Raw genomic sequence first — 15,783 nt, 5'->3', positions numbered from 1 at the left:
TCTCCTCCCTGCCCTCCTGAACCAACAGTATTGATTATCAGCACTGGCCTCCTACTTTTAATTAGTTAGTTATCATATTGTCCCGGTGGAGTTGTGCGGTGTTTAGTCTTCAACCTCCTTCTCTGGCCCTCACCTCCAGGGGTTTAAACCTCCCGTGCTTCCAGACATAAAACATTTCAACACTTTCTCAAGTTCTTTTGTGTGTTTTTCCACTCCCCACCTCTCTCTCACACATACACACACACTTTCTCTGAACCCAAACCACAGCTTTCCCTCTCTCTCTCTACTTCATCTCTCACGTCTTCTCCCTCACACAACTCCATCATGCACATGCAACAACTCCATCGTTGAGTTGTTGTAATTTGATGGATTTGTCTGTCTCAGTCTCACACCGGAAGCTCCTTCCCCAAATGTGTTTTGGGGGGATTCTCATCACACGTGGGCCAGAAAAGTCACACTGTTTGTACGCCTTTCTCCCTCCTGTAGATTTATGTAATCGCTTCTGTATACACTCCCAGTGGACTAAAAGCACATGCATGTGTATGTACATGCATGCATATGTGAGTGGAGAGAAACACACTTTTTTTTGCCCAAAAGGAATGTTTCTGGAGCTAATTAGTGTTATTGAGTGCATGCTTTATTGCCTTCTGCTGGACAGGGAGTGAGCAGGAGCAGAGGAATGTAACAGTTGGTACAGATAGCCCTGCCTTCCTGTCAGGTAATTTCTCTAAATGTTCTCCACAATGTGATGTATTACATCAAGGTCTGGTGTGTAAATAAATACCACAAAGGAGACAAAGAATCTCTCCTCTCATATGCTTTCAGGCAGCAAAGTCCACAGCTGCGGGGATCCAGGAAAATCGTGTTTTTTCCATTTATTATCTCTCAGATTCACCTGTTGAACCCAGGAGTCCAGAATGACATCTGGATGTACATAGCAGAACCTCAGTGCTCTTGGCCAGGCAAAGGCACTTGCTGGGAGAGATGATGAAACACTCTGCGGGTGGGACTGACAATGTGGCGAGTGGTCAAAAGGCCCAGATGTACTAAGCAGCGGGTGTTTTAGCTCTGCTTCAATGATGGACGGACCTCCTTCATTGCCAGGAATGTTGGGCTCATTTTGATTTTTCTAATAATTTCACTCTTCTGCTCTGACTTTTTCTTTTTTTTTTCCCCTGTGTTTCAAGACAAGCTCCAATTTTAAGCTCACGTAATTTGTATATTAGACAATATGCAGTCAATGTAAAATGCACATATATTAGGGATAATTAATAAATATGTACGCCTACTGTACTAAATCATAAAATGACCATGACATGTCATCAGTGATTAAGGACACATGCTAAGTTGAAATACTGATGCTACAGCCAGTATGTTCTCCTTTAAAACTTCCATTCCGGTCTGGAATATCTGTTTTTGTTTGCCACATTTAGAGTTTAAATAAATGCAGAATGAGAAACTGTCATATGATTGTCTTATGAGTCATAAGAAATCAATCCTTTAGAAGGAGTGGATGTTTATAATGCTTAAATTGAGCAATATTGTAATGGAGTCTGGCAGGCAGTCACTGAATTTCCACTCCAATGTATATTTTCGGAGCAGTGGGCTTTTGTTTTTTAATTTTTGTGCTCATTTTGCGGAGGGGCCGGGGGAAACAACTCACTTCAACCATAGACAGTAAAGCATCTATGGCTTCAACTCACTATTAGGACTGCAGTGGTTATTTTATTAACATGAGAGTCTTGCATATAGCTACATTAAAGTGAGCTGTGAGATTATAACAAGTGCAGAATGAATGATATTTCCACCAGTTTAGCTGCTTCTCTTTCATCTGGGTTACTTTGGCCTTGCCTTATCAGCGGCCGGCAGCACATAAGACTCCCCTGCACTTCTATGACGGCGAGTACCAAGCAGCGAAGCTGGGAGAGCAGATGTGGGCCAGAGCACAGCCAGACATCCTGGGACCAACAGCTCCACTGCTGCAAAAACAAATACAGAACTCTTTGCTTGGTACTGGGGCACTGACAGGGCGGAGGGGAGACGGGGGGAAGGAGATGAGAGGAGAAGGAAAAGAGAAGAAGAGGAAAGGAGAGAGGAGAGGAAAGGCCAAGGAGAAAGGTGGATTATGAATGGATGCCGTGCATTTCTTTAAAACCGAGTGCATTTCTTTCTTTATTCATTTTCCTTGTGGGAACATAGTGTGCTTTAGAGCCTTCGTGTTAGGGCAGTTACATGTGTTTGTGCATAGTAAAACACTATTTTAAAGCCACCTACCCTGCCCAGTCACCAGCTGCACTGTGTGATGTGTGTTAGTTCTCTGAGCGGAAGATTGCGTTAGCGGAAGCCCGTAATACTGACCAGATTCCTCACCAGGGTCCAACAGCCAAATCAAAGCTTGTAAAAGCCAAGAAACAACTCGACGCAAGTGTTTTCATGATAAGTGATGAAATTTTGCAGCATGGAATATGAACTACATGTGGCAGGTTTCTATTTATTTGGGCAAGTGTGCAGCTGTATTTCCCTTGTGTTTCCTCCCCGGCTCTTCTGTTTATTTAAAAAAGTCAATGGGCTGTAATTAAACAAAATAAACAACAAGCTGTTAAAATCAGGGTGCCAATGTGCCCGTCATGTGTGCATAAGATGCTGCTCTGGGATGCAGGAGGAAATTATAAAAAGTTTTATGTAGACACCATGTAGACACATCTGTGTGTCTCTTTGTGCCAATGTGCGTATTGTATGTGAATTTTCCTGAGGTCTATAATAAGAGGCGGCTTGGCTGGTCGAGGAGGGTGTGGCCCCTGCGGCCACAAAATTAAAGAACATAAAAGCAAGGGGATGAGGGGAAGAGTGAGTGGGGGAAACTGAATGGCTGTGGTTCTACGTCTCTGAGTTGTTTTATCCTGCAGTTAAGAGGAAGTGCAGATGGTTACAGTGGTATTAGCATGGAGAGATCCCTCACTGCTTGGCAGAGATCTCTCCACACCCATTTTAATCCCATCTCTCAACACATTTTATCGCACCACAAAACAATGACAGCTGAAGATTTAGGATGTGGTTTCTTTGTTGTCACCGTTGCTTTTCACTAATACACAACCTCTCTTGACAGAACTCTGAGGGAACATGATGATGTCTAAGTTCCAATTTCCGAAATGACTCAATTTGTCCTGCAGGCTCTTCAGTCACTGTAGTGTGGGCTCTTCAGATTCACCGCTTTGCTTTACAGTAAAGGAACGGCTCATCCAAATTATAAAGATATAAACACCTTTGTTGTATTTTGGTGAAATAAAGGACCAGTGTGTAGGATTTAGTGGCATCTAGCAGTGAACTTGCAGCTTGCATAAAACTCACCTTCCCCTTCCAAGTGAGTAGAAGAACCTACACTGGCCACAAAACTTGTGAAAAACAAGAAAGGCTCTATCAAGAGTTTGTGCTTGGCTGGTCTGTTCTGGGCTACAATAATTCAACATGGCAACTTTTGTGAAAGTGCTCATTCTGAGGTAATGAAACACAACAATTCTTATTTTCAGGTGATTATGCACTAAAGAAAACATACTTATGACTATTATATGCCATCTCTGCCATATTCTGCAAATAGACCCCCATAAATCTTACACACTGAACCTTTGAAAGATTTGTTTGATATTTTGGAAGTACACTTATTCGCTTTCTTGCCGAGAGTTAGACAAGATGATTGATGGCACTCCCATGTCTGTCAGTGAAATATGAAGCTACTGCCAGCTAAGTCAGCGTTGCACAAAAATTGGAAACAGAGGGAAGCACCTACCCTGGCTGTGTGTGCAGGTAACAAAATTCACCTGCCAGCATGTCTAAATCCTAGTGATTAACACAACATGTTTAATTTGTACAAACTTTGGGGAGGTTGGCTGCAAATAGAAACATATTCGAGTCTCCACTGGTTGCCTGGCAACCTCTCCCAGCCAAGAAATATTCTGGTAAATGCTCATACGTTAATTGTTTCATTTTGAACGGACAGATATGCGAGTGGAATTCATCTCCTCATCTGACTCTCCGCCAAAGAGAGAATAAGCGTATATCCTGAAATGTCAAAGTCGAACTGCTTCTTTAAATCAAAACTGTCAAAACAATGCATGGCAAGATACCAGTAGAGGTAAATGAGAAAATATGTGATTTTGTAGTTTGGATGAACCAACCTCTTAACACAGCTGCTGCGTGGCGCTCCGTAGGACAGGAGTAGAGCTTCATAGACAGACTTTACAGTCAGATACATTCCTGTGAGTCTCAGACTGTTACATATCCAGTATAAATCTCTGGTCCGCGATGCCCAGCGAAGCATGAGGCGGAGCCCAGTACCACAGTTTACGGCTGCAGAGGGCAACATGTTTGATGGCCTCAGTGAGAGGCAGAGAGGGAGGTCAAAAGTATAATCTGAGACCTCTCGGCTGCCTTCAGGCTACAAAACTCAGAAAGGTTTGGTTTGACCGCAAGTCTTAAATGTAAAGACTTTTCTTCCTGTGGTTACTGCTTGTACTTGTGCACAGGCTCAAAGGCACAACGTGATCGTGCACATATGCACACACAGACTGCGGTGAGTTAATGATTGTTAAGTGTGAGTAAGTTATAGCATGAAACTCCTCTGACCCTTTCCCAGGGAGCCTGTGCTGTCAGGCCCTACAGCAGTACAAATACATCACACAAGCATGATGTCATCAGTAGTCGCCAGTGGGCAGGATGTTTCCTAACGTGGTAATCGCCCTACTGTGGGTAGTCACCCGGTACCCAGGAGATCAAACCCTCTTTACTCTTTATAGGATAAACATCTTGAGCAATCTGCCCCGTCCTTGCACTCATTTTTCTTCCCCTCTCTCCGTTCAGCTTATGGAAACTATGACTTACTTGTTCCCACTTCTCTACTTAAAACATTGTTGGAGTAAGAGCAACAGAAAGAAAGAGACGGATCATTATGGAGCATCAGGCAAATGAAGGACTTCATGTAGTGTTACGGTGCTTCATTTACCTCCAGATTCTCACCATCAAAATGATCTGATTTGATTGACTTATTGCTCTCCTCCTCTCTGCTTTAGGGAATCAGGTGTGTCATTAGAGCTAATGGGCTCTACAGGGGATCATGCAGAATGAGGCGCAGGTAATGGTGGCACAGTTATCTCAAGAGAACTGAAGACGGGATGGGAGGGAGAGGGAGCTTAAGCTGTCGTTTGAGAGAAGTGAGAGCAGTGCCAGGGGTGAGATCCCCCCCCTGCAGGGCAGCGGAAGCGTGCAAAGCGGGACTGAGGGGTGTGAGGGTGCCGAACAGACACTTGGGCTAATGCGAGCCGTCAGATTTGTCCACTGCTGCTCCACAGCCTGAGGTGTCGGAGAAGTGTCTTAGGTCTGCAGGCTTGGCAAGAGAGGCAAAGAGGAGGGCAAGGAGAGGGAAAAGGAGGAGGGAAGAGGCGAAAGAGAGACACATGCCTAAAGAACACACATACTAATACATATACATATTAAGAAGTAAATCTTCAAAGAATGGGTCACAAAATATATGATTTAACTTTAACAAAGGCTAAGTAAATTCCTAAAACAACTGAGAATAGCAGAGATGCTATTGGTTGACGTCCCCCCAAACCCCCAATGAAGGGACATGTCACCCAGTGCAACAGTCTGTCTTAGTTATATGTATTTAATAGATATTGGGAATAAGCTTTTCCAAGCTTTGGCCACACATACAACACTCAGGTTAGGTTGTAGGATCGGTACATTGGTTATTTGCAATGTTTTTTGTTGAAAAGAAAGATGTAGACAGTGGTTTACTATAGACAGAAAAAGTTACAGAAATGTTATCATGGACTTTGAGATATCCATGCTTGAGTTTTATAAAAAAAAGAAAAGAAAAGAAAGAAAGAAAAGAAAGAAAGTTAAATTAAGTACAGAAATCACTACATGGCTGTAGATTAGTGAACCTCAAATCACTGCTGATTATTTTCTGGAATAAGATCTGATGTTTTGGCTGTTAGCAGGCATAGACTCTCAGTAGGAGAGAACATGATAAGGAAGCAGTCTGCCCTGTGGGGAGACATAAATCTTGAAAGATGCTAACACGGTGTTCAGTAGTACAGTAGTAACCCTCTGGTTGCCAGGTGCAAAGAAGGTTTGGAGGATGGAGAAGTCATCAGCATCCTGACGTCTCTGATGTGTGCTGTTGTGCACGTGTGTGGCCTGCACAACTCAAATGATGTGGGATGGTGTGTGCATCATCAGCAGATTATATAAAAAGCAAATCAGATGTCGGACCAAATGATAAAAGCAGCTCACTGTGTGTGTGTGTGTGTGTGTGTGTGTGTGTGTGTGTGTTTGTGTGCTTGTGTGTGTTTGTCTCTTTGCATGTGTGCGTTGTTGCATCTCTAATTATGGATTACAGAAACCCATAATGATTGTGTTACCGTTCTGTGACGCACAAGACCGTTTGCTTCACAGGAAACACTTTGTGATAGTTGTTTATGTGCATGCAAGTGTGTGTGTACGTGTGTGTGTCTGAGGAGCAGCAACCGATCCGGACGCCGGCCACTCTGAATGAAGGGCTCATGTGGGATGAGAGGGTGTGTTCGCCATGTTTGTGGTGTATGTGTGTTTGCAACACAGGTGGGGCAATGGCTACTCACTTCCTCCCAGAGGAAGTCATAAATGCACCCGCTTGGCTTTGACTGTGCCTCTTCCCCTCATCTAATGACTGCCATACTGCTGTAATGGCCTGTAAGAGAAGAGGAAGAAACTGAGAGACAAAGGCAGAATCATGGCTACACTCTGTCGGCTTCAGCTCTCATCTTCTCTCAAACTGTACAGATGAAATTCATGCAGTGAAGAGTGGAAACGGAAATCAATGTGAGAGAAATAGTCAGTGTGGGAGTCTCACAGCAGCATCCAGCTGTTCTCGCAAACAAAGATAAAGAGCTTTCACAGTGAAGGGGCGGGTGGCTGCTCCACAGGCTAAAGAACAGGTCTGGCTTTCCTCCCCAGAGGGAGTGCACCTGCACTGGGCTACAGGAGGAGGGAGAGGTCCCTGGTGTGGTGGAAGAATAAGCAGGCCCTGGAGCGGAGAGGTATAAAGGAGAAATGAGAATGTGTGAGAGGGTTCCAAAAACATGAAGTTATTGTTCCCCTGATTGAAAATAAAACTAAAACGGTAGTCTTTATTTTGTTATGTTCCTCTTTTGTAAAAAGAACATCCTCTTGATGACATGCATTTGCAGTAATTCTGGGCAAAATGGTTGAAATCGATATCAAGAAATGAGTAAGAACATTAATAACATAACTGGTGCTTTCCACTATTAACTGTGAGGAAATGTGTAAATATTGTAAAGTTTGTAAAAGAAAATACCTTACTTTCAACTATAATATGTTTTGAATTAATATGCTTCCAGGGATCACTGTGGCTTGGGTGGTGGAGCAGGTCATGTGCTGGCAGTTCGATCCCCACCTCCACCTGTCCAAATGCCAGAGACAATTAACCCTGGGTCGCTCCCGTGGACTGTAACATGAATACTGGACACCCATAGGTTTCTGGAGAGCCAGAGAGCCATTTGAGCTCACAGTGTGGTGGCTTTGGCCATTGCCATCTTGGCAGTGCCTGACTTGGTTAAATCCAGAGTAATCCAAAAAATGGGCAAAGAGGTGGAGGGTGAGTGGAGCTGAGGCGGCTGAACGAAGACGCTACCTAGCAGCTACCCACTCAGAACAGCGATACCCTGAAGGATACATAACTTTAAGGCTATAATTTAAACAGGTGACTTATATAAAAATGCACCCCCTGTACAGTCCACGTGTTTATTTCTGCTGTAAAGGTGGGCATTTTAATATTGGAGTCTATACAGGTTGACTTCCTTTTGGAGTCAGCCTCAAGTGGTCATTCGAGGAACTGCAATTTCTGGTAATTCTGTGTCTGCTTCACTTTTTTAGTTGCTCCCCAGCTACTGGGGATGCACAAGGCAGAGCGTTCCTAATTGCTGATCCTAAGCCCAGAAAAATTTGGGAGAGTTCTGTCAGGAAAGGCATCTGGCGTAAAAAGGCTATGCAAAATCAAATATGTGGATTATAACATGATTCTCATGCCAGGTTTCTTGATCCACTGTGGCAACCCCTGATGGGGAGCAGCCGAAAGAAGAAAAAGATGATGATTCCAGAGAAAGACAATGATTTTGAGTTACTACCCAGGCCTAGTTGGGCAGTACAGTAGTACCCACATCAGAGTATGACGAAAAATCTGAGATCATTAAAGAAATATGGAATAAAAACATATTTCTGTTACATGAATTGTTTTTATTTTTTCAGGCTTTTCACTCTTTTACATCAAACACTTTCACCTCTGGGTGTAAAGATAAAAAAAACACTTTTTGGTTAATTTATCATAACTTTTATGCATAACCATGGCCAGATCTTGATCGGACAGATCATGGCTGCTTTGTTTAAAGGTATCACAAGACAAAATGTTTGGGAACCAATGGGCTATACTGTATATGTATACTGGTTCTTAAACTGGTTCTGTTCAAGTTTCTTGGAATCTTGGTGCTGTCTGTTAAAACATCCTTCATCACCTCTAGTTTTGAGCATTGTAATCAATGATGTCATGAACAGAGGGCATTACACAATGAACAACAACCTGTAGACATGACACACCCACTTTGGTTAACAGGGGAAACCTGTTATTTTTTTGTTTCAGCTGGGAACCAATTCCTCTGGTTCCAGGTCTCTTTATTTTTGGTGAAAATGCTCAGAACGGTTGGAATAAAGGTTTGGGAACAGAAACCGGGCTGGTTCCATATAGGGTGAAAAAGGCTAGTAGTGTCTTTGTAGTCGAGTGTGAGGAGAGCTGCAGGTGTAGTCGTGAACCATGCTGATGACTCCCATTAGCTTCAGACCTTTTCAGTGGTAGAATGTATGCATTGTCAACACACTCAGTGTAATGTTGTAAAGGGTGACTTGGAGGGTGGGGGTGTGGTGAAGGCCCTGATTGATGGAGTGGTCCACAGTACAGGACTGGTGCAAAGTGTGGACAGAAAGAGGGCTGGTGGAATGACAAGATGGTTATGAATAGTAAGGTGATGTTGAAATGATTAAGGTCTACAGTGAAGTTCGCACAATCTTGAGCTCTGTTGTTTTCAGAAAGAAGTGGAACGGTTTTTCAAAACAGTCCAATGTGTCCCCTTAGCGGACAATGGGAGCCTAAAGTTAGGCCATGTAATGGCCAACAGAGAGCAGAGCTGTCCCTCATTGAAAAGTAATTAGATCCTTTCTTTACTCCTGCTCTGGCCAATCATCTCACAGTGCTGCCTTTGTATAATGTCCTTCAGCAACTGGGTTTAATAGAGACATAAATGAAAGGGGATGTAGGGTCCACTGGGAAAACTACATATGAGGGAAGAGGGGAAACAGGGCTGAGGAACACAAAGAGGCAGGTGTGCAGTGAAAGAAATGACACAGCACTGTGTAGTGAAACATGCATAACATTTACATCATTACACACATATACTACTGACAGCTGGGAGAACAAGTCAGCTGTCGTCAGAAATGCTTTTGAGTTGTAATATTTATGTGCGTGTCTGTGTGTGTTGTCCATTAGTGTGATGGTAGCTTGGCAGAAATCCTGGTACTTGGATTTTTCCTGCCAAAGTTGTGCAGAGTTCAGAGGCAGTTGAGTGATAAAGATTTGTTGAGTAGTGGTGGATGGATGGCAGCTGAGGATGGCAGAAGGAGGTGCTGCTGGAGAGGGTTTTCTTATGTCACCTAGCTGTGACTTAAACCTGCAGGGGCATGTCATGTGGTTGATATCTAACTGTATTAGAAGTGAAAGCTATAATTTTCATTATTAAATAATCTGTTGTTGATTACTTTTAGCCACACTGATGGCATTGGTCTATGGCAGTGTTTTACAAACCTTTCTTGCCCAAGGCACACCAACGGGCATGCCAAAACCTCAGGGCACATCTGTATTTACATCCAAGCCAAAAAGGCATCAGTCAGTCAGGGCCTTTGATGTATTACACCACCATCCCAAAATCAAGCAACTGTGCAAACTCAAATAATTTTTTTAAGGGTATAGATTTTGCCTCTCTATTGGGAAATGAGCGCGTATTTAATTTAATTTATAACTTTAAGTGTATGTTGCAGTAATAATGTATAGTTGTCACAAAATCCCATGGCACACCTGGACTTGTCACATGGCACACCAGTGTCCCTCGACACATCAACTGGGAACCACCGCCCCTGTGGTGTTTCTGTCTTTTAGCTTCATCATCAGGTCTTTGGTTTTTGACCAAATTCTCATCCCATCAGCCTCTGCCTATCTTTGTTTTTCATGCTAATCAGCAAGTGTTAGCATGCTATCATGCTGATCTACAATGATTAACATAGTTATCATCAGAATTACTGAGAGGTGGGTTCCTGACTATGTTAAGTTCATTCCATAACATAAAGTGTGCATATGGAAGAGAAGGCTGGCTGACAGTGGGTTGTGTGGGCTTACCATCGGTCAGCAACAGCGGTTAGCTCAAACCGAGCTCCACACGAGCAGGCAGCCCAGCTGGCGTCAGGAGACAATTTTTGTTCAAGGCTTTTTTTTTTTTTTTGGTGTTGGTTGGTCGAAAACAAAACAAAGCTGAGGGTAGAAGGCATTCAGTTCTCAAGGTCAAAGCCAAAAACTTGCTCTGGTGTCTGGACTCTCACAGTTGTTAAGTGCCAAAATCACTGGTTGACACTGCTGCCTGGAAGCCATATCACACATGGGCCACCAAGGTAGTTGATAAGCCTAGTCCATTACCAGCCAGCCAAAAAGAAAAGGAGGAACTACTATTATGAATACTCAAGAGCATACTGCTCAGCCCAACTATAGAAACATTTTCCTTGCTAAACATCAGCAATCAGTGTTTAATTGTGGGCCTATTAGCATTTTGACACTATAATTTACCTCAAAAATTCCAGTATAAAGCCTCAAAAACCACTAGTGTGGCCATACACTCTAAAGCCATTTTACACTGGACAAAAAACCCCCCACTAATATCTGTCTTTTGTCTCCAGTGGGTAAGGGTACAATGTCCATTCATTCCTTGGTCAAGCTCTAATCAGAAGTGATGGAAACCTGAGACTCGGATGGACATGCCAATTTTTACCTCTTTTGCCCCCCTTGGTTTGACTCACATCAAACAGGCTGCTGCTTGAAGGTGTGTCTTTATCTGATGACACACTTGTCTGAGCCGAGCAGCTGCAAATGGTGGATGCAGTGAACATACAAATACTTTAAAAACTTTAAAAAAGTACAAATATAGACATTAATTTTGGTGTAAAAACTATATATATATAAGCAGTAAAATAGTAATAGCATATGTTTCAGGTGATTAATTTTTCCATTTTTCTTTCCTTGTAAAGCACTTTGGAAACGCTGAACTTTTGCTTATGTAGAGATTAATCAATTATGATGTATGTATGTTAATCAATGTCTATGTAAAATATATAGTAGGGGGACAAGATTGCGAATGCCACTGGCATCTCTCTAGATAATGTATTGCTTTAATGGTTTTTGCAAGCTTAGAAATCATTTAGTATGTTTATGTGTGTATATATGTAGCCTATATGTTTGTATATGTATGGATGGATGCATGTGTGGGGGGTCTGTCTGACAGTTGACGAAGAGGGAGGTGGAGGGAGAGCAAGGAGATGATGAGAGACAAGGCGCTGACCCCTAGGATATCCTGCTGGGACATGAGAGGAGCGGGGTCAGAGGGGCTACGTCTGGGGGGTGCAGGGGGGTTGTTGGAAAGCTGGGATGTTGGGATGAGGGTGAGGAGGGGATGAGGATGGGGTGCACCAAACGTGGAGCCCCAACTCATGAGAACCAGATGAAGGGCAGACTGGATGACTCTCTGGGGCTCTGAGAGGAAGAGAGGGAGAAGAAAGGGGCTCATAAAGCTGTCAGAGTCCGCCTGCATCTCTCTATCATTGGCTCTGTGTGCACCAGATGCATTGCTCCTAGAGCTAGTCATCATAAATGTTTCATATCATAGGCCAACATGTGTAGTGCATACATGTATATATGTTTTTAATTTGGGACTGACCCAGAGTCTGACAAGCTATGTCAGCTCCTTGCTAACAACGGATGTTGATAGACTGTGGAGGATGAAAAATCTGAGAGGAAAAGACATTTGTTCTCTACCTCTTTTGCAAGCATATGCCTTGTTTCTCTATAAAGATGCAGCACCATACCACGCAAAAAACTTCTTAGTTTTGTTTAAAGTCACATTAACCCTCTGTATCTCCCTGCACTCATGTTGCAATCCCTGCTCGTAATAGGGGGATGCAAAAGAAGCAACACTCTCTGCATTCATACAATCTATCTGATGATACCCTTTTTGTCTCATTTCTTTTATTTTGCAGTGGAGCACGATAAGGAATTCCTACCAGTGCGGCGGCATCACCGAGAGTTCAGATTTGACCTATCACGGATTCCAGAGGGCGAGGCGGTCACCGCTGCTGAGTTTCGGATATATAAAGACTTCATCCATGAACGTTACGACAATGAGACCTTCCGCATCAGCGTCTACCAGGTGCTGGAGGAACACTCTGATAGGTGAGCATATGGTTACATGTTTTAATAATGTAACGTGTTGCTCATGTTGCTACGTAATGAGTATCTGGAATAGTACTTCAGTGATTACTGAACTGATCAATCAACATAAAATTAATTGACAGCCTTTTTTAACCATGTTAGCAACGTGTCTCTGGGGATGGCAATATGAGTTGCTTGGCTAGTTGGTAAGTTGATCCACCACTTTGGTCCAGACTATAGGAGAGATTGCTATAAAAAACATTCATACCGTTCCAAAATTCATTTCTAAGGGTGAAGCCTACTGACTTAGTTGGTCCTCTGACTTTTCCTCTAGCTCCACCTTAATGTTGGTTTTTAGTTAAAGCCTCAACAGTTTGGATTGACATGGAGTTTTGCATGAACGCTTGTGTCAGGAAGTTAAAGTTTGGTTTTTAACCAATTAATTGAAAAATGAATGACATTCCCAACAGCCTCAGCTGCACATTATGTTCAGTGCTAATTAGCAATTTTAGCATGGTAAATGTTATACCTAAAGGTCTTTTCATACCGTCGCACCATAACTCACTTACTCCACTCATTTCCTTGAGGGAAAGGGGTTTCTATCACAGCAGTAGGGGTAAGAGGCAACTTCTGGTGGTAACCGACTGGTGCTGGCCAATCAAAAAGAAGAGGGCATACATACCGGAAATAGCAGGCATTGTGGGTCAGAAAGAAGCAAACATGGAGGAGCTGATGATGCTGGTGTCTGAGTACTACTACTGGCTACATACATAGCAAAACAATACATTCTATTTGAACATCAAATTGTGCAGCCAGTGATTGAAGCCTATTTTCTTGGGGAATTATTTACACAACAGACATTTTTTACTTTATTGTACACCTATTCCTAAACAGAGATTTGCCAGCTAGTATACATGTTGTGGACTTTACCAATGCTATGACCTTCACCGAACCACTCATCTGTCATCGCAGCCTTGGACAGTCTTGCACGTAGGCGGTTGTCAGGATGGTTAATGTGTGGTGGTATGAAAGGGCCTTAAATGTTGGGGTGCCCTGAAAACTCAGTTTGTGGAACATTTGCCCTATGTACTAAAGAAAAGTCCTCTGCAGTGGCTATAGGTTCAACTCCTGGCTATGGCCATTCGCTGCATGTAATCCCTGCACTTTCTCTCCCGCTCTCCTGGCATATCTTCCTATCAATAAAAGCCATAAAAAGCCCCAAACAAATCTGAAAAAAGAAAGAGCCATAAATGTCACCATGTAAGGACTGTAATTTTGAGAATGTTAGCATGCTGATATTAGCACTGGTGTGCATGATTACAGTCCCGCAGAGGTTGAATGGCTTGTAGTCTGAAGACATTTATCAGACAGAAATTGTTTTCTTAAATGTGTGGAATCATTGCTTTTCTCTGTTTTACATCACTGGTCTTTTTCAGACATTTTGGCTTGTCACAGAAAGGAAAATCACAGAAGCAATGATGGTTGAATTCCATTTAGCTTAAAAGGCATGTGGATAATCAAATATATTTGGATTTTGGACTGATGTTTGATAATGACTTTACCTTATGATGTGGGAACGTTTTTATTATTTTCTAGTATTCATTATGCATTAATTCATTAAAAAATCTACACATTTTTCAACAATAAAAATAAGCACAATTCACAGTCCTTATCTGGAAGCTGCTCTAAACTGAACAAGTTTTAGTTCCACCTTCTCCATGTGGCTAATCTGGGCCGTCCACAAGGTGTATGTAACTCGGGAACGGTCCGTGTCCCGCTCTCCTCGACCCCTCCTAAAGGTTTCTGTTGTCCACAGGGAACAACACAGTCATTTATTCCTTTGCCAGAGACGGGCCTGGGTACATGAATGAAGCAGAGCTCTGTGACACACTATCTGCCCAGTCAGAAAATAGGTCGGGATACATGAATGGCCACATGAAGAACAAGGGATTTGAGTCTCCGATGGTGAAAGAGTAGAAAATCCAGAGTTCAGAGCTGGACAATAGGACTGACTCGGATATGCACTATTTCACTCACTACTTTTCACACAGTTTTTTCCTCTCTCACAGCTGTGTTTTTTTCTCTCCCTCGCTGTCTCTCTCTGTCTTTGGCTTTCTGGCTCTCCCACAAAATTCCAGCCAGTGATGGACTGTGTGTAGTGTGTGAAAGGACCGGTCGTTTATAAAGCCATTATTGTCAATTAAGAAAATGAAGTGCTCCCCTGGGCCTCACCATCTGGAGCCCTCCCCACCTCCCTCCCTCCCTCCCTCACTCTCTTTCTTGTTCGATCTCTGTCTCCTTGTTTCACTCCGTCCGTCACGCTCCTTTGACTCCCTCTCTCCACTCCATTACTCGGCTTTGCGCTCCGGTCACTTAAGCTCACACTCTGTAAGACGGTTTCAACCTATCTTTTCTAATTGTGCATGTTATCCCTGTTGACTTATGTTCATCTCTGAATCTTTTATTGTCTCTTGTGTCCTCGTCCAGGGAGTCAGACCTGTTTCTACTGGACTCACGGGTGATCTGGGCAGCGGAGGAGGGCTGGTTGGTGTTTGACGTGACGGCCACCAGTAACCACTGGGTCCTGAACCCTGGCAGGAACCTGGGTCTACAGCTGGCCCTGGAGAGTACAAGTGGTGAGTGTCACTCAGGTCAGCGTGTTCCCTGGTACGTAGGAAGTCACAGGTGGCCGTGTTTGCATTGTGGCCTGTTCTGCACAGACATAGACAACTTAAAATGCCAAAATGGGTCACAAAATATATTTGCGCTGCCAGCCAAATAAAGTCTCTGTGTGGGAAACGTGTGTGTAACATGATGCACATACACAGACAGGTCCGCTATCATGAGTTTGACAGAAAGAGGGTCGTGTCTAAAAGGAAACCCCAGACCCACAAAAAGATTGCACAAGAGTGAACATTTCAATAGACACAAGCACAAATCTCACAACAGTTTTGCAAGTCCCTTCTAGACATGGCAGGGAGAGACGACCTCCAAAATTAGTTAAAAATCAATTTGTGGCTGGTGGGCTGGCACAAATAGCGTGAGCTCGCAGATCCATCTTGTTCCCAAGCTTGGGACTTTTATGTGATGTAAAATTTAGTGATTAACAGTACGTTGGTGAAAACATAATTACCAGAAAACTATTAAAAACTAAGCTAAAATACTTCACAACCATTAAATGAACAGTTTCTTTAAACAAACCTAGATTAACT

At 43.1% G+C, this 15,783-nt stretch overlaps 1 protein-coding gene across 1 annotated transcript in view; it reads left to right on the top strand.

Annotated features, from left to right (window-relative positions):
• Positions 1–15,783, top strand: part of bmp7b (bone morphogenetic protein 7b) — a 30,990-nt gene that overhangs the window by 8,104 nt on the left and 7,103 nt on the right. The window contains exons 2-3 of the mRNA XM_084720717.1: positions 12,400–12,592; positions 15,059–15,207. Coding sequence (XP_084576843.1) covers positions 12,400–12,592; positions 15,059–15,207 — 342 coding nt within the window. The remainder of the gene's footprint in view (positions 1–12,399; positions 12,593–15,058; positions 15,208–15,783) is intronic.

The sequence above is a fragment of the Lutjanus erythropterus genome, chromosome 6 (genome assembly GCF_056507025.1).
Source record: "Lutjanus erythropterus isolate fLutEry1 chromosome 6, fLutEry1.hap2, whole genome shotgun sequence".
NCBI lineage: Eukaryota > Metazoa > Chordata > Actinopteri > Lutjaniformes > Lutjanidae > Lutjanus > Lutjanus erythropterus.
Note: the sequence above shows the minus strand (reverse complement) of the source record. Positions and strands in the feature narration are given on the sequence as shown.